The sequence below is a fragment of the Mya arenaria genome, chromosome 3 (genome assembly GCF_026914265.1).
Source record: "Mya arenaria isolate MELC-2E11 chromosome 3, ASM2691426v1".
Classification (NCBI taxonomy): Eukaryota; Metazoa; Mollusca; class Bivalvia; order Myida; family Myidae; genus Mya; species Mya arenaria.
In genome coordinates, this window is record NC_069124.1 from 57,435,848 (window position 1) to 57,454,590 (window position 18,743).

General features: G+C 35.3%; 1 protein-coding gene across 3 annotated transcripts in view; it reads right to left on the reverse strand.

Moving 5' to 3' along the window:
- The window catches only part of LOC128229202 (kelch-like protein 5), a 59,549-nt gene extending 40,834 nt beyond the window's left edge, over positions 1-18,715 (reverse strand). The window contains exons 1-4 of one of the 3 annotated variants that reach the window (XM_052940945.1): positions 18,604-18,715; positions 17,573-17,929; positions 15,762-15,871; positions 9,933-10,100 (exon numbers count right to left, since the gene is read on the reverse strand). In XM_052940945.1, the coding sequence (XP_052796905.1) occupies positions 9,933-10,087 (155 nt within the window). In that variant the 5' untranslated portion in view covers positions 10,088-10,100; positions 15,762-15,871; positions 17,573-17,929; positions 18,604-18,715. Of the gene's footprint in view, positions 1-1,215; positions 2,086-7,098; positions 7,193-9,932; positions 10,101-15,761; positions 15,872-17,572; positions 18,547-18,603 lie in introns of those variants that run through there. The other 2 variants (XM_052940944.1, XM_052940943.1) reach the window with 2 other exon arrangements.
- Between the last annotated feature and the right edge of the window lie 28 nt (positions 18,716-18,743).

The window sequence follows — 18,743 nt, forward strand, 5'->3', positions numbered from 1 at the left end:
GCTGAAGAGAAGATTTTCAAAGTTTTCCATTATAGACATATCATACGAATCAACATGAGGTGAAGGAATTTGACAGAGGGTCACCTAAGGAACATTTCTTTGGAATTATCTTTAAATCAGGACAGCAGATTCTGAGCAGAAATTTTAAAAAGGTGTTTAATATAGACATGGTGAAAAGTAGTCCCACTCCCTGGCTGCCAAGTTTTATTACGAATCAACATGGAGTGAAGGAATTTGATACAGGGTCAACTAAGGAGCATTTCTGTGAACTTTAATATGTTGAAATCCCAATGGTTTAGGAGAAGTTGTCTGAAACAAAATGTTGACAACAGACAATGGACAACGACAGACGACAGACAATCACCCTATCACAATTGCTCACGTTCAGCACTTTGTGCTCAGGTGAGCTAAAAACACAAGCTTACTAGACATTTTACAACCAAAATGTTTTTTAAACAATATCTTTTACTGAATGAAGCCCAGAGAAAATAAACAAACTTTCAGTATTAAACTTGAATCACAGTACTTGATCACCTACCACTGAGTCATGGCCAATAATGATACTATTTCCCCTGAGTAGGGAAGCAATCATCTTGGCAAATGGCAACCTGGAAATTCTGAGATGTGGTTTAGGGCAAATTAGCAAAAAGGCATGTTCAGTCTAACTCTTACTGTGCTAATAACTGGTAATTATGATACAAAGATGGTGTGGTATCTTTTGGCAGGTTATGTTCATATTTATACTTCACATTAAGCCTTTGCCATATTTCTTTATTGGAACACAATTTAAAGCTTGCACTCTCACAGATTTACCATTTTTACAACTTTTTAATTTTTTGTCTTGGAAAGAGCAAGTTTTTGCGTAAATGTCTGAAAATCGATGATATAAGATTGCTGACAAAAAACCAGATCGTAGATTTTCATATTTCCATTCGAAAATTAATGTTTTTTGCCTAAACCGTTACTAACGGTTTAAGAAAAATGCATAAAACATCAATTTTTGAACTTAAATATAAAAATCTGCAATCTTATTTTTTGTCGGCTGTCTTATATCACTGGTTTCCATGGAATTCCGCAAAAAATGGCTTGTTCCAAGACAAAAAATTAAGAAGTTGTCAAAACGTTCAATCTGTGAGAGTGCAGCTTTAAGGAACGATTCATACTTTATAGTATTATTTGACATGCGTTTGAAGAATATATTGCACTAATTCTTACCATGTTTTCTTGTTGGCAGGTTTTCTTGGCACAGTGGCAAAATTCATGCGGTTATATAATGATGGTGAGTGACCAGCCATATCATCATCCCAATGACGGCGATGATCAGCTGACATCTTCCGCCGATCCACAGCTGACATACTTGCTGACATTACTTCATCCATTCGATGTGGCCGTCCAGCTAGCAGGCTGTCAAGATTGGCCTCACCATGTGACCCTGCCGCGGACATGCTCTGGGACATGAGGTCATCTGACCGTGCAGGGCGCGAGACCGCACACATGCTCGATGACATTACATCATGGTCATGGGGCCCTCGCGCCCGTATGTTTGGAGAACTACCCATATTGTCGAACCTGCTTGTCCCCGAGGCACTGCTGCCTGGTGTCCCCACCTTTTCCTTAGGGGGTGAGGAGGACGCCATCTTTTCCTTCAACAACTTCAGTGATCTACTTCGCCCAATATTTACTTTTCCAGACATAAGGCACTGATTTGTTCATATAAACATGTAGACCTTTCAAAAATATATCTATTTTTCACGCTAAACTGATGACTTGGCAATTTCTAAATCCTTATTCATGCTTAACTCTTAACAACTGTTCCAACAAAAAGCACACAGTTTCAGTGTGCAGTATTTTCCAGACCCAGTATTGAACACAAGAATGCAGTCACTATAAGTGCTGGATATATCCGTTCATCAATGTCAATTATCTTCAGCAAATATGCAGGCAATTATGCTGTTTCATTGTTATATATACCAATAATCTCTCTATGAACCATTTAGGTCACTCTATTTGTCCAATATCCAGTCAGTGACTGATCCTGGCAGTCACTTGTGCCTTTGATCAGATATTCCAAACACTGTCACTTCACTTAATATAAAAGAAAAAAATAAGTTAAATACTCATGTTTTGACTCAATTAAATGTGTATGTTTAATTAAGTCAACTCTCTGAAGCATTCAACACTGGAATAAACAGGAAGCAACTTTGAAAGTGTATATATTACTTCCAGAAAGAGATAAAAGCAAACCAAATATTTGCCTTCACGAATGACTGTGTTTGCTACAAAAATTTACTGATAAAAACACCTGAGAATAGAGAAATGAGGAATACTCAATAAATTTCCAGACCAGATGAGTGTTTTAGGTATGCAGGTGAAATGCAGGAAAATGGAGATACACTGACAAGCCTGTCGAGAAACCATCACACATCCGACCCAGGCCAGAACCAAACTATGTTGAATGCATTTTAATAGCAGACCTTAATCAATCCGACCAAGGCCAGAACCAAACAATGTCCGAACACCGTTTATCCAAATTATCGCTATTTCGAAATTATTTTTCCGTCCCGATTTTACTCGTTCTTTAACTAAATTTTTGATGTTTTAACGGAAATCGCTAATCCGCAATAATCGCTACTCCGAAGTAAAAATTACGGTCACGATTTGATATTTCACACCTATTTATCAATTCTTATTTCGAACTTGATCATGTCATAGTTTTTCACACCATACTTAAAATGCACTCGGGCATCGCCTTGAGGTGACAATAGAGAACAATTAGCATTTGTTAAAGAATGACATTGAGCATGCTTATATTACAAAAATTGCTGGTTAATACAATCTGAATATCATTCGAAAATCTTTATCTCATCTGATTCGATCGCCGCATTGCTCACTCGACCCGCTACTGAACAATCCAAATGCATACATGTGCTGTCATTTTGTTTAAAATGTTTTATGTTGTTTTAATAAAGAAGTATAATAACAATTATTAAACAGTAAATCAACAAATATTTTTGTATACGAAATATGACTCAAACGGAGTGTCTCATTTTGGTACAGTGTAACCGACATAGCAATCTTCACGACTTAGTATTTCATGTCATCTATAATTCGCGAACGCTTTCATTTCCGGAAAATTGTTAATCCGAAACACCGCTATTCCGAAGTTATTTGTTGGGTCCCTACGATTTCAGATTAACGGTGTTCAACTGTATGTTGAACAAATTTTAATAGCAGATCTTTAATCCATCAGACCCAGGCCAGAACCAAACTACCATCAAAACTCTGATGAACATAAGGCAAGAACTGGAATAGCATGAATACTGTTGAGTACTTCCAGATAGGAAACCATCTCAGTCCAAGCCAGACCATAGCTTAAATATACCATAAATTCCCTGTTAAAATGCATCAAAATCGTCATCAATCTAAGCCAGACAAGAGCTTATTTCTATCATAAAAACCCTGGTTAATGCATCTAGATCTGAGACCATCCAAGCAAGACAAGAGCTTGAAACAGTACCATAAATACTCTGGCTAATGTTAAAAGATCGTCCATCTGAAATTACCATAAATACCCTGTTTAATGCACAAAGATCTCCCTTCAAGTCAGACCAGAGCTTGAAGCTACCATAAAAACCATATTAAATGCATCAAGATTTCACTCCAAGTCAGACCAGAGCATGAAGTTCCTGGTCCAAGCATTTTTTAGTTATTGAGCAGAAACTAAGTGTCATGTACGAACTGGTGACCAATAAATTGTTTTTCACCTAATAGTCACTGTGACCTTGATCTCAAAATCAATAGGGGTCATCCACTAACCATGACCAACTAGCATACCAAGTATGAAGTTCCTATGGTCAAGCATTCATTAGTTATTAAGCAGAACCCCTTTCTCAACTCAAAGTCACCATTACCTTGACATTTGGGCCTAAAAATCAATAGGGGTCATCTAGTGTCATGACAAATAGTATGAAGTTCCTGGAAGAAAGTGTTTTTACAATATTGAGCGAAAATGTAAGCAAGTAGTTAATGAGCAAAACTTTTTCTTTACCTCAAGGTCACCCCAACCTTGACCTTTGACTTACTTTTCCCAAATCAAAAGGGTCATCTACAACTTATGACCAACTGGAATTCCAAGTATGAAATTCCTGGGTGCAAGCCTTCTGTAGTTATTGAGTGGAAACCATTTTTCATCTTTAAAGGTCACCGCAACATCATTTTTCACCTCAAGGTCACCACGACCTTGACCTTTGACATTCTGATATAAAAATCTATAGAGGTCATCTACTGGTCATAAGTGTGAAGTTCTTGGGTCCAAGCGTTTTAAAGCAATAGTGCGGAAATGAAGTGTAACATATCTATAGAGACTGACTGATGGATGGATGGACAAACTGTTGGACTGGGCAAATACAATATGAGATATAATTTCAAAATTTGTCACGCTGGCAAACCCTGTGTTTTAAAACATGGCAGTATTATAAATATGTATGGTTACACTCAATTGTGATAAAATCAGACACAATAGAAATGCAAGATAATTTTGCATGAAACTTATTTCTGAAAAGAAATGAAAAACATCTGCATTGAATTCACATAGTAAAAGTTGTAAAATACCATGGTACAAACTGCATCATTCAAAAGAGGCCTCCATGATCACAATGAAACCTTTCACATAAAAACAGGTTCTGATCTTCATCTATGTGAGCCCTAAGAATGTATTGATGACTAAACATCATAGGTATCACATGATACACCTGCCAGATTACAAGATAAAGGCAGAAAAAAACTTCCATCCTTTGCAAAACACAATCTTAATCGACCAAAAAACACACATCTTCTGCAGAAATATCTAAAAAAACATCGATCTCAAGTATACCCTTAAATGTTGCCAACAAATCAGCACTCAGCGTTGAATTAATCTGAAATTTATAACATGATTTTATTTGTGAAAGAGAACAACAAAATCTTAAGATCTTGCTCACCTGCACAATAGGTAAGCACCTACAAGACTCAACAGGTGTATGCAATGCCAAGAATAAGGATTAATGTGTTGCTTATGTTCTACCATCAAAGCCACCATTAAGAGATTCAGATACATTCTTTACAGTTTTCTGAGAACAAAGACACTTTTATATATTCCAGAAAAAAAATATAACATGTTGATGGCTCTCATTTAGGAATTCTCTTTGAATTTTTATGTGAGTCTCTCAGAGAAAGTTGGGTACACTCAAAGCATTTCTAGGTGAACAAATGTTTATTTCTCTGTTTATACAAAGAAAATAAACTTCCAAAATGACTCAAACATGTAGATTTACACTGAAGTAAATTAGTCATAACTATGTTGAAAGTTCCTATTTAATGTCAGAGACTTATCAGCAGTATTCCTGCAGGAGAAATCAGCAGATGTAGAAGATTGTGTTGATAAGCCCAGCCACATTTTGGGCTGGATCCTGTTCAAACTTTGCCCCATACTGTGTCTCCAACTTCTCTGTGAAAAAGTCTTCATTTTACACCCAAATGCAAGAGGATGCAAAGCTAATGCTGAACAAATGCCAAAATTTGTCTGATGTTTTTCAGAAGAACAAGGGCCTTAATTCAATAATCATTAAAGCCAGAGTTAGGGGCCTTGCTGTAGTAATGTCCATATTGAATATATCAAACCTTTTTTGAGATATGGCCATGGTTGAAGTGTTTTGCACTACAATGCTGATGATACCAACAACACAAAGGCGGTCACGGAACCCTAAACTTTTTCATAAAAAAAAAAAAAGCTGTCTAGAATTCTCTTGGGAGCGTTGGTTTTCTATGAAAATTAAGAAAGTCTTTTACTCTCTATTTCTGAACTGTATAAACTAACTGCCAGCATGAAAACAATGTTGTTAATCTTATCGTTAATAAGGTGTCATCCATATACTAAAATGGTCCTGACACTTAAAGCTCTAGGTATAATCCTTTCAGGAGTGGGTGAGGTGGTCTTGTGGTATACCTGTCCAACCCTTATGTATTACTAAAAGGTCAGCGCTTCAAGCCCCACTAGACCCGTGGAACTTTCTTATGGGTTCTCAAAATTGACACGAGTCCTGGTATCATAAGAAATATCGATTTTTATAAATCTACCTTTATATGTCCTATATTTATACAAATGTCTCACAGCACCAGCTTCAATAATAACATACCGGAACAATTTACCTATATTATCTCACCAAGGCACCCAAGAAAGCTTGCTGCCAATTCCCTAATTGATTCATAATTGGTTCAGGGGCTCCTGCCGAGATATCCTCCCATAACAAAGCCAGTTCAACTGTTTTGTGCCAGGAATATCAGCTAAAATCAGCCTTTGAATTATGAACAATTATCTTTGTGTTTTAATTTGGGCTTTACAACAGAGAATTTTTGTAGCCAATCTATAAAAAACTAAATGAAGCACTTGTTTGGATTTAATGCATGTTAAAGGTTAAACATGAAAGGCAGTTTAGTGCAAAACCAAATTCAAGGAAGACATATATTTTCACTGGAAACAGATTAGTTTTCAAACTGTCTGACTGGTTGAACCTTCCAAATAGAAGTACACATTACAAAATCCAACTTCCAGAAACTGCAAAAATTGGGAACAATGAAACCTGCCAAATAAAATGTGTATCTTGAAGAATTTATGTCTTTGTTCCAGACATGCAGACTACATCAGAAACCATTAATTCAATGTTTTAATGGCAAAATAAAAATTTCTCCGATCTGATACCAGTAAAACTGCAGAATTTCAAGTGCATTTATATACTTTAATAACACAGACTTGCTGATAAGAATTATAATTCTAAAACGAAATCTAGAACTGCTACATTAATATCTTTCATATAAGCAGCAAAAAAGATATATTTATGTTTAGTTTTGCATTGTTTGTTTTTTTAGGAAAGCTATGAATACGTTTTTATTCGAAAATGGATGACTTTAAGAAAAAAAACATCAAAGGGCATGACCACCAAACAAAAATTCTAAGTTCAAACCTGCATCATTATAACACTATCCAAACAATCATCTGGTCAAATCAATAAGCAAACTAGTGAACAAATGATATACACTTCATTAAACAATTAACTTTTTCACCTGTTTTCGAAACACAAACTTAACACAAAACATCCATCAGAACAAATTAGTGTCAATCCATCTGACCCATTTCCACAACCAACATGCTACCACTTTCCCAGGAAAAGTATCACCAGGAGGAGGTAATTACTTTGAATAGACTGGGCTTATCAGTGAATCCATCTGTTGCTATGGGAACCAGTGCTAGCTAGAAGTAATTTGAATAATAAAGTTATCATTCAATTGAAAATAGTCAATATTAACGTTTTGGGGTAAGTTTTTGCTATTTATATCTTGTTAATAAAACATGTATAGGAAGCAATTGCATTAATTTTCTCCCTTTAGAGAATAAAATTGTCACAATACAAGGGAAATAATCTTTTTTTGGCATCTTCAATTTTCAACAGATTTACCTCCCATTCATTGGAAATAATGTGAATACTATCAGTCTGTACCATGGAAAATATATCATAACGAAGCCTATAAAAGTATAAATATGATTTGTTTTTTTCGTTACAAACACTGACTACAATTTTTTTTTGTATTTTAAAAACATTGTATTTAAAAATAAATAAATCAACATTTGAATTAAAATTCAGTCATAAACACCAGAACATTTTCAAGGAGATGTATAAGTTTGCCTTTAAAGGCTACTTAATCATACAATGAGTCATGGTTTATTTTTCATGCTGATAACAAGAAATTAATAAATTATTACTTAATATCATACGACAAATAATACGCCAGGAAATTAAATGTGTCCTTTAGATTTTATCAGTAAAATGTCTGATAAATTGTGGAAAATATTTTCATTAATCCTTAAAGACTGTGGCAACCAAATGTCTCTTTATTTACTGGTATTATATTTGTTCATTCAGGGCTTTTTCTATAGTTCCATTGGGTCCGACTATCGGACCCATTCCTCTAGCAAAACACATGACAATTTCCCTAATCTGGAGAAAAAAATCTCGATAAAAAAATAAATAAAAAAATAAATAAAAAAGTATAATGATTATGAAAGTCATTTTACTTGTATTTGTTTATTCAGCATCCTAAGAAATTGTGCGTTGAAAAGTTTTGGGGATTATTAAATTCAGAAATTGTTGTTTTTCATCACAATAAGAGATCAGTTTGCCACATTACATGTTTCTGTCATAATTTATTGCAATAGATATTTACACACCCAGGGGTTGATATTTCAGCCATCAATGGTCTATTGAAAGCGAAAACAACTAAATAATTGCCTCACTTACAGGATACAGAAAGGCATTTTTCGCAACGAAAATTTTCCCAAAATGTCTAGGGTCTTTTTCCCAAAATGGGCCGAAAAAGGCCTGTCATTGTAATACAACCACTTTGAATTAATAAATGATTATAAAATGGAACAGGATGCTGCACTGAAACATGCAAGAGTTTTATATGCCCTTTCATAATTTGGCCCAACCTGGGACCCAGGCATACAGGGGCCGGGACTTTAGACTGTGGGTGATTCCTGACAGGTGGGATTAGACCACCACCAGGTAATTTAGCCTGTGTAACATTCTGCTTTTAATGTCTCAACCCCAAAACTGTGATCAGAAAAACAAGGAGTTATTTCATTAAACCGCATTAAAGTCTGAACAGTCTATTTTCTGAAGTCGGAATATGATATTAAATATAGAACGTGCAGTTTCACTAAAATTATCTTGGTTCGGCAAATGTATGAGAATAAGTCATAAAATCTAAGGTAAGAAGGTATGTTTCAGTATAGATAAGATATGAAGTTGAATTTTGATAATACCCTTGGTTCATTATATAATATTCGTGGACCTGTTTTATCGAGTACCTGTACAAACCCACCTTTGTCCATGCATGCATGGACCAAGCCTCCTTTGTTGACAATATACTTTTCATTACTTATACATGAACAAGTCCACCTTTGTCCATGCAGACTGGCAAATTTTAAGCAGGATGTATGTTTATAGAGGAAAAAGGAAATGCTGCTGACCCATATTCACACTGATTTAACCTTGTGTTTGACCAGAGTTGACCCATATTCACACTGATTCAACCTTGTGTTTGACCTGAGTTGACCCATATTCACACTGATTTAACCTTGTGTTTGACCATAGTTGACCCATATTCACACTGATTCAACCTTGTGTTTGACCTGAGTTGATCCATATATTTACACTGATTCAACCTAGTGTTTGACCTTAGTTGACCCATATTCACACTGATTCAAACTTCTGTTTGACCTAAGTTGACCTATATTCACACTGATTCAACCTTGTGTTTGACCTGAGTTGACCCATATTCACACTGATTCAAAATTGTGTTTGACCTGAGTTGACCCATACTCACACTGATTTAACCTTTGGCCCGAGATGACCAATATTTATACTGATCCTAAATATCTTTCTGAGAAATATTCTGACTGAGTTCCTTGAAGATTGGATCAACACTGATGAACATATGAAAGAAATAAGAAACTTTAACACAAAGTTGTCTTAATATTTGACCTAGTAACCTATTTTTTTACCAGAGATGACCCATACTCACATTGCTCTTATCTATCATGCTGACAAATACTCTGACCAATTGTCATAAAGATCCGGTAAAGTTTGTCTTTACCCCATTTATATTTATATTTATAACACAAAAAAAGACTTCAATGCAAAATTGTTAATAACATCGAACCACTGACTGGCCAACAATTTTTTTCGCAGGCTCAATTTTATCCTATTACCAGAGATTGAAATGCAGCATCAATACTGCGTGCATTACACCTTCAATATCACTGGCACAATGTCAACACTGAACCGGAACGTTCACCAATATCTGTCAACTTTTGCACACTGAAAGTAGATCCTTACTTGAGTGTGTTTGGTGAGATATCATGACCTCTGTAGCTGTCCTCAGGGTCACTGAAGTATGTGGGTGGGGTGACAGGGCTGCTCTGGACACTGGGGCTCACAGGGGAGCTATTGCAGCAGGATGCAGGACATTCCCCTTCCCCGCACTTGCTCATGATGTAGGTCTACCTGTAATCATGAGAATATATGCCATGTGGTTGGGGTGACAGGGCTGTTTGGGCCACTGGGGCTCACAGGGATTCTACTGCAGCAGGATGAAGGACACTCCCCTTCCCTGAACTTGCTCATGATTTTGGTCTTCCTGCAATCATGGGAAAATGCCATTGGCCATGTGGGTAGAGCAACAGGGCTGTTCTTTGCATTGGGGCTCATGGTGGTGTTAAAGCAAGATGGCTGGCACTCCCTCCCTTAACTTTTCTCATGATGTTTGTCTACCTGTAATACTTAGACAATATCAAGGTCAATCCTGAAATAACCTGAGTGGCAAAAATTCTTATCTCATGAAAATGCCTCCTATCTCATGAAAATGCCTCCTATCTTATGAAAATACTTGCTCATGTTATAGGTCAATCTGTTAACATGAGAACACTTTCATTTCTTCTAGGTCTACCTGTAGGACACACTTACTTTTGGTCTCAGCCTACCTGCAGTTAGACTTGCTCTTAGTCTAGGTCTGTAAACATGGAGACATTTGCTTTTCTACCAGTAAACAAGAAACACATTTCTCTTGTTGTGGATCTATCAGTAAACAAGGCACTACTTGCTCATGTTCTACTTGCAAACATGAAGACACTTGCTCGAGCCCCTTGGTCATGGTATATCACACATGAAGACATTTGCACATGGTAACAGTGTACCTCCAAACATGAAGACACTTGCTCTGGGTCTAACTGTAAAAATGAAGAACAAGGTATGCTTGTTAATATGAAGACTGTAAGCATGAAGACACTAGTTTGTGTTCTAGGGTATGCCTGTTAACATGAAGACTGTACACATGAACACACTAGTTTGTGTTCTAGGGTATACCTGTTAACATGAAGACTGTACACATGAAGACACTAGTTTGTGTTCTAGGGTATACCTGTTAACATGAAGACTGTAAGCATGAAGACACTAGTTTGTGTTCTAGGGTATACCTGTTAACATGAAGACTGTACACATGAACACACTAGTTTGTGTTCTAGGGTATACCTGTTAACATGAAGACTGTAAGCATGAAGACACTAGTTTGTGTTCTAGGGTATAACTGTTAACATGGAGACTGTACACATGAAGACACTAGTTTGTGTTCTAGGGTATACCTGTTAACATGAAGACTGTACACATGAACACACTAGTTTGTGTTCTAGGGTATACCTGTTAACATGAAGACTGTAAGCATGAAGACACTAGTTTGTGTTCTAGGGTCTACCTGTTAACATGAAGACTGTACACATGAAGACACTAGTTTGTGTTCTAGGGTATACCTGTTAACATGAAGACTGTACACATGAACACACTAGTTTGTGTTCTAGGGTATACCTGTTAACATGAAGACTGTAAGCATGAAGACACTAGTTTGTGTTCTAGGGTCTACCTTTTAACATGAAGACTGTAAGCATGAAGACACTAGTTTGTGTTATAGGGTCTACCTGTAAACATGAAGACTGTAAGCAGAAGACACTTGTTCATGTTCTAGGGTCTGCCTGATAACATGAAGACTGTACGCATGAAGTCACTAGTTTGTGTTCTAAGGTATACCTGTTAACATGAAGACTGTAAGCATGAAGACACTAGTTTGTGTTCTAGGGTATACCTGTTAACATGAAGGCTGTACACATGAAGACACTAGTTTGTGTTCTAGCGTCTTCCTGTTAACATGAAGACTGTAGGCATGAAGACACTAGTTTGTGTTCTAAGGTATGCTTGTTAATATGAGGACTAAGCATGAAGACACTAGTTTGTGTTGTAGGGTCTACCTGTTAACATGAAGACTGTAAGCAGAAGACACTTGTTCATGTTCTAGGGTCTGCCTGTTAACATGAAGACTGTAAGCAGAAGACACTTGTTCATGTTCTAGGGTCTGCCTGTTAACATGAAGACTGTAAGCAGAAGACACTAGTTTGTGTTATAGGGTCTACCTGTTAACATGAAGACTGTAAGCAGAAGACACTTGTTCATGTTCTAGGGTCTACCTGTTAACATGAAGACTGTAAGCAGAAGACACTTGTTCATGTTCTAGGGTCTGCCTGTTAACATGAAGACTGTAAGCAGAAGACACTAGTTTGTGTTATAGGGTCTACCTGTTAACATGAAGACTGTAAGCAGAAGACACTTGTTCATGTTCTAGGGTCTGCCTGTTAACATGAAGACTGTAAGCAGAAGACACTTGTTCATGTTCTAGGGTCTGCCTGTTAACATGAAGACTGAACGGAGGAAGACACTTGCTTGTGTTCTAAGGTATGCTTGTTACTATGAAAACCCTTCCACATCATAGTTAGTTGTTTTTTTTAAATGCGGCCTATTTTGTGATATGCCTATATATTAAGATTAACAGCATGCAGCTGAAACAGGTGTCTCCAGAAATAGTCATATACTGTATCTCACCATTTTAGTTCTAGAGTAATAAAGATGTTAAACAATGAAATTAACAATGATGACCTTAACAACGTCGTTGACATTAACAAAGTTCTGAACAATCAGCCCATTATCTCAGTCTACCTGTCGAGACATCTAGGTCTATTTTTAAACAAGAAGACACTTGCATCAAGTTCTATGTCAATTTGTTAACATGATGACACTTGCTCATGGTCTTGGTTCACCAGTAAACATGTAGACATTTAGTCATGTTCGAGGTCTTTCTGTGAACATGAAGACACTTGATCATGTTCTATGTCTATTTATTAACATGAAGACACTTAATCATGTTCTAGGTCTGTTTATTAACATGAAGACACTTGCTCATATTGCTCATGTTCTATGTCTATTTATTAACATGAAGACACTTAATCATGTTCTAGGTCTGTTTATTAACATGAAGACACTTGCTCATGTTCTAAGACTCTTGATTAACATGTACACACTTGCTCATGTTCTAGGTCTGTTTATTAACATGAAGACACTTGCTCATGTTCTATGTCTCTTTATTAACATGTAGACACTTGCTCATGCTCCAGGTCTATTAATTAACATGAAGACACTTGCTCATGTTCAAAGTCTCTTAATTAACATGAAGACTCCTGCTCATGTTCAAAGTCTTTTAATTAACATGAAGACACTTGCTCATGTTCTAAGTCTCTTAATTAACATGAAGACACTTGCTCATGTTCTAGGTCTATTTATTAACATAAAGACACTTGCTCATGTTCTAAGTCTCTTAATTAACATGAAGACACCTGCTCATGTTCTAGGTCTATTCATTAACATGAAGACACTTGCTCATGTTCTTCATTTATCTGTTACATTACATTACTGACCTACCCAATGACTGCCAGTTAACATGAAGACACTTGCATATTTTAAGGTCTATCTGTACATATAAACACATTTCTTCATTCCTTCTAAGGCATTCTGTAAGCATAATGTTTAAGAGATCTTATGATAAAAGTTTTAAAATGTTCTAGGTCTTCCTGTTGAAAATATATAAAGCCTTGCTCAAGTTCTCAGACTAGCTGTCAACATGGAGACACTGTTTCCTGTTCTGCTTATGATCATGACTACATGTTATCAGCATGGTCTATGGAATACAAAACAAATATAAAACAGTTTTCAATCATTTTTAATATAAAACAGTTTTCAATCATTTTTTTAACAGGGTTGTTTTCAACCCTGTTCAGTGTAGCCAAAAACTTGACACTCACAACATAAAATGCATATAAATAGTAACAAGTGTCATCTGCCCCTTTACCACCAAAAATATAGTTTGAGAAAGTGCAGACTAAATAAATTGCGAGCTTCCAATAACCGAGCTAGATTTGACAAAGCAAGAAGCAATCATAACACAATATCTATTTTAATCATTTAATTTGTTGAACTTAAAGCTGCACTCTCACAGATTGAACGTTTTGATAAGTATTTTATTTTTTGTCTTGGAACGAGCCTATTTTTGCGAAAATGCATTGAAACCAGTGATATATTACTGCTGACAAATAATAAGACCACAGATTTTTATATTTAAGTTTAAAAATTGAGGTTTAATGCATTATTCTTAAACTGTTAGTAACGGTTTAAGCCATAAAACTTTAATTTTCGAATGGAAATATGAAAACCTGCGATTTAACCTTTTGTTAGCAATCTTATATCATTGGTTTATAGATATTTACGCAAACATTTGCTCTTTCCAAGACAAAACATAAAAAAAGTTGTAAAAATGGTAAATCTGTGAGAGTGCAGCTTTAAATAAAGATAATATTAAAGTAGTATCCCTGCGCCCAAAAATGAATGAACATCAAAACGTAAACAAAGAACTACTATCCACTCAAAGCGCATCATTCCATCACGTGACACAATGATCTCATTGATCGCACAGGTTTCCCCGCTTAAAACATCACGTGATAGCCCACGTGGGAATAACAAACACACGCCATTTGAACAGGCACGTACTAAAGTGCTGACGAGTGAGCAGACGATATAGAAATAGAAGAGAGTTGCTGACCATATAGTCACAATCAAGGAAAAACAGTTTTGAAAATAAAAGATTTGTCAAGATTTATGGTAACTTCATTTTATATACTTTTTATAGTGTACGTATAGACGGATGTTTGTGTATTTATTTTTGAAAATGGCATTTCATTGAATTGAATTGAGTTATATTTTTTGCCGGTTTGGTGTAAATATGAGAAAATATCACGGATTTAATAACTTTTTAGGTGTTTCATCTACAATTGTTTGAAATCAATTATTTTAATTTTGATCATTTTAATTAAGAAACTATCTCTCTTTAATCTGTTGTATTTTCGAAGTTGTTTTGTGAATAACAAGGCAAACATAGGAAAACTCTTACTAATGAGTAAAGTTTGATTAGTATATATCTCATTTTCTTGGTTGGGAATAGCACAATCATTCACCCTTTTTTATATTTTCATTTTCTATTATTAAACCCCACACATTTACAGGGAGGAAGGCTTCGTGGAGTTTGTTTCTATGCTGTTTCAATAATTCACCAGCCGTTGCATATTATCTTTTTATCGTTCCTCCCGGCTGAGAATCCATTTTAATGTAAATAATGTATATATCTTTTTTAAAATACTATAAAATTTTAACGGTGGCCCTGAAAAGGATCGTTTTCAAATTCATATTTAGCATAGTCTGTGTTAATGCCAACATCTAATTACCAACCGAAAACAGTTTTAGTGTATATTTTAAATTCACCCTGGATGATCAACCAATTTCTATTTTATTTCTTTGGTTAATAAATCCTTCAAGCCTAACTCATATTGTAACACCATAGGATGGAGTTATGCTGGGATTGGTTACATTCTCCATCCTGGTTTGCCTGCTTACACAGCGACATTAACTTTATTGTCAATAAAATATTACTTTGTCATTTACCATCATGCTTCAATAAACCTGGGGCGGCCCCTGTGGTTGTTTTACACAGGGACTCTTAGATTCGCTGTGCTACATATCAGCACCTAATTAATACACACATGATCGTGAATAATAACAGTGAAAACCCGTATAAAACCCTGTTTATGCAGCGCTATCAGCGTTTTGATTATATCATGTCACAACAAGTTCACAGAAATATTGTATGCCACTTAACAGTAGCTGCAGAAATATATCATTCAATATTACCTTGTTTCTTCTAACGTTTTGAAATATGTGCTCAAAGTACAAGTGATAAATTACCTTTTCAAAAAATATCCAAAGGTCTGTTAAGAAATCCAACCCAAACTAATGTCACCACGAAGGCATTATGATGCTAAATTCTCCATAGATTCTGGGTCTCTTTTTGCTACCTGAAACATATCATAACCTGAAAAATATCCAAGTGCTCTAGCACATATCATAACAATAATAGGATTTTAATACATCATAAAAGTTATCGAAAAACAGCTGTTAGGTGTTTAGAGACAAGATGTGAAGTAAAAAGTTACAATCCATTATTTTTGTTTCAACAGGGTAGAAATCTTTTTTGTTTGTGTTTCTAATCTTCCAGAAATAAAAGGTGCCAAAAGAAAAAACATTCTCAGGACCTTCTAGCTGATAAGCCATGTGCAGGTGTGTGTTCATGTTTTCTAGCGTAACTTTAAGCAAGTATTTAAAATTCCGTTATAAGACTGTTGTTCTTCAAATTTAAGTAATTCTCTCTTGTAATAAACATTAAGGCCTACAGTAATTGCCACTTCACATTTATTTGAAAAGAACATTAGCAAATAAGTACTTTCAGAACAGACAGCAATTTTGTAGAAAATGGGGAGGGATTAGTTAAATACAGCTGTAAATGCTGACGCATATCCTCAATCAAACAAGACTCTTGATGTTGAGGATGTACATTGTCAGAAATGCCCTGCGCTGCCCTGCCCTGCCCTGCCCTGCCCTGCCCTGAACGCCCGCCCGGCGTCTGACCACCCGCCCACCCGTTATTGTTCATACTTACTAGCAACACAAAATTTTGTGCTTCTGGAAAATTGCTGTTCCTAGTTGTATACTCATTCATTAAGGAATATAGCTATTTCTCAGCATAAAAAATGGGTTATCATTATTGTGCTAAATCATGGGCATAGATAGGAGGTCTTTTACCTAAGTGTCTGTGTAATTACTATCAAATAGATTGAGGGCAAGGTGGCTATAGACATCATTTCCAAGAAATGAACAAGGAGAAAAATCTGGTATAATTTGTTTTCGGCTTTGTGCCAGATATTTCTGGGTGGAATCACAAGAAATACCTTATCACATAAAATCTTCATAAAATCGCTTGTGTGTTTGATAAAGAAGCTTTATATCAAGTTTTGTAAAACCTCAATAAAAATCTTTATCAGCTCATTTCAGTTATATGAACATGTTGTTGTTTCTGAATAAATAAGAAATGTTATAGTCGCAAATTTACCATGGCCTAATTATAGCCTTATCAAAGATATTTAACAATTCAGGAAGTCAAAGTATACAATTGAGATATTAAAGTGCTATACATGTACATGCAATTATTAAACACAGCTCATAAGAAAGAATTTAATGTCAGATTTAAGATAATATATACATACATACAACTTAATTATAAGTCGTAATAAGAATTTAAAATCATAACACTTGAAAGTTACCATTAAAACCGACCTTTCTTTTCACTAAAAATAAATGGATTTACTAAACATTTTAATAATGCTGTATTCAATTTGCAAGGTTACAAAATAGCTGTCTTATTTTTTATTTGCATTTATCAGCTTGAAAGAAAAAAATTATAAAATTAACTCTAAATACAATTTTATAAACTGCAGTGATTGCGGTGAGAAATTTCAAATTCCATAAAACTGTATGGACATACTAATGATCTAGATTAATCGAATACTTATATACCTTTTTAAAAGAGAATTCTCATGATGATCAGCTACTTTAATTCTTAATAACATATGTAATAAGAACATAACGAGGGAACATAAGGTCTTTAGTGTAGTAACGTAACGTAACATTCTATTCCATACAAAATATTTTAAATAACTTACCCTACGAAATTGATTCCTCAAATGCATATAACTGTTGACTGCATCCTTGAGAGTTCGGTCGCAATTATGATTGTCTTTAACACTGTTGTTCCCTTGATTTTATGCTCTCCATTTAAAGAAGAAAATGCACATACCATTGGAGAGCTATAGGAATTGTAAAATCAATACCTGCTTTCACAGGCAATAGTGCCACTCAAGACAAATAACTCATACAGCTGACACAGCATCTCGGTCTTCCCCGAATTAAGCCGAATAAAGCAGCTCAAAGCTTGCTGACTTTGTATTTTATCAAAATATCAATAGCATGCAGCCAATTTCATGAATTTATGTGCAAATTTCAGCATTTCTTCCATGCCCCTTCATGAAGTTTTGAATTTAAAACTGCACTCTCACATATTAACCGTTTTGACAACTTTTTTGTTTTAGAAAGACCCAATTCTTGCGTAAATGTCGGAAACTTGTGATACAAGGCTGCTGACAAAATATCAGATCGCAGTGTTGCATATTTTTGTTGGAAAATTGATGTTTAATTGCTAAAAGCGTTTCTAACACAAAAATGGCAGTTTTTCAAACAATTGAGATCTGTTCCATTGTGAGTTATTTTATATGACTGAATTGAAGGCATTGATTCCAAAATCATCTGATTCTGAGACAAAAACTAAAACAAATGTCAAAACTGTCAATGTGTGAGAGTGTACCCTGCTTGTAACATTATACATAAACACTGAAAATACTGTTTTGTTTTTCAAAAATGACAATAAATATGCTTAAACAATCACTATTGAATATAACATTCACTGTAACTGTCCAATCCTTGTAATATTATATCATGATTTAAATAAGCCAGTTCTTTGTATCCAATCTCATTCCTCATTTTCCAAAGTGCACCATTTCCCCATTTCAGCCACTTGTTTATCCCATTAGATTGAAGAAAACTATCAAATATTGGAGTAGAACATGCAACTAATCACATTGATTTTAAATTCACACCAGAAATCTCGGAAGCTCATAAAGTATTCCTTTAGACATACCGGGTAAGTCCTAGAAGATGAGGTAAACTTGCTATTTTCTCAGCTCTGAGAGAGCTGGCCTGGTATTTTGCATTCTATGCTGGTCTAGGTTACCTAAACATATTAATCTTCCTGGTTTTATTTATCCACTATCTAAATCT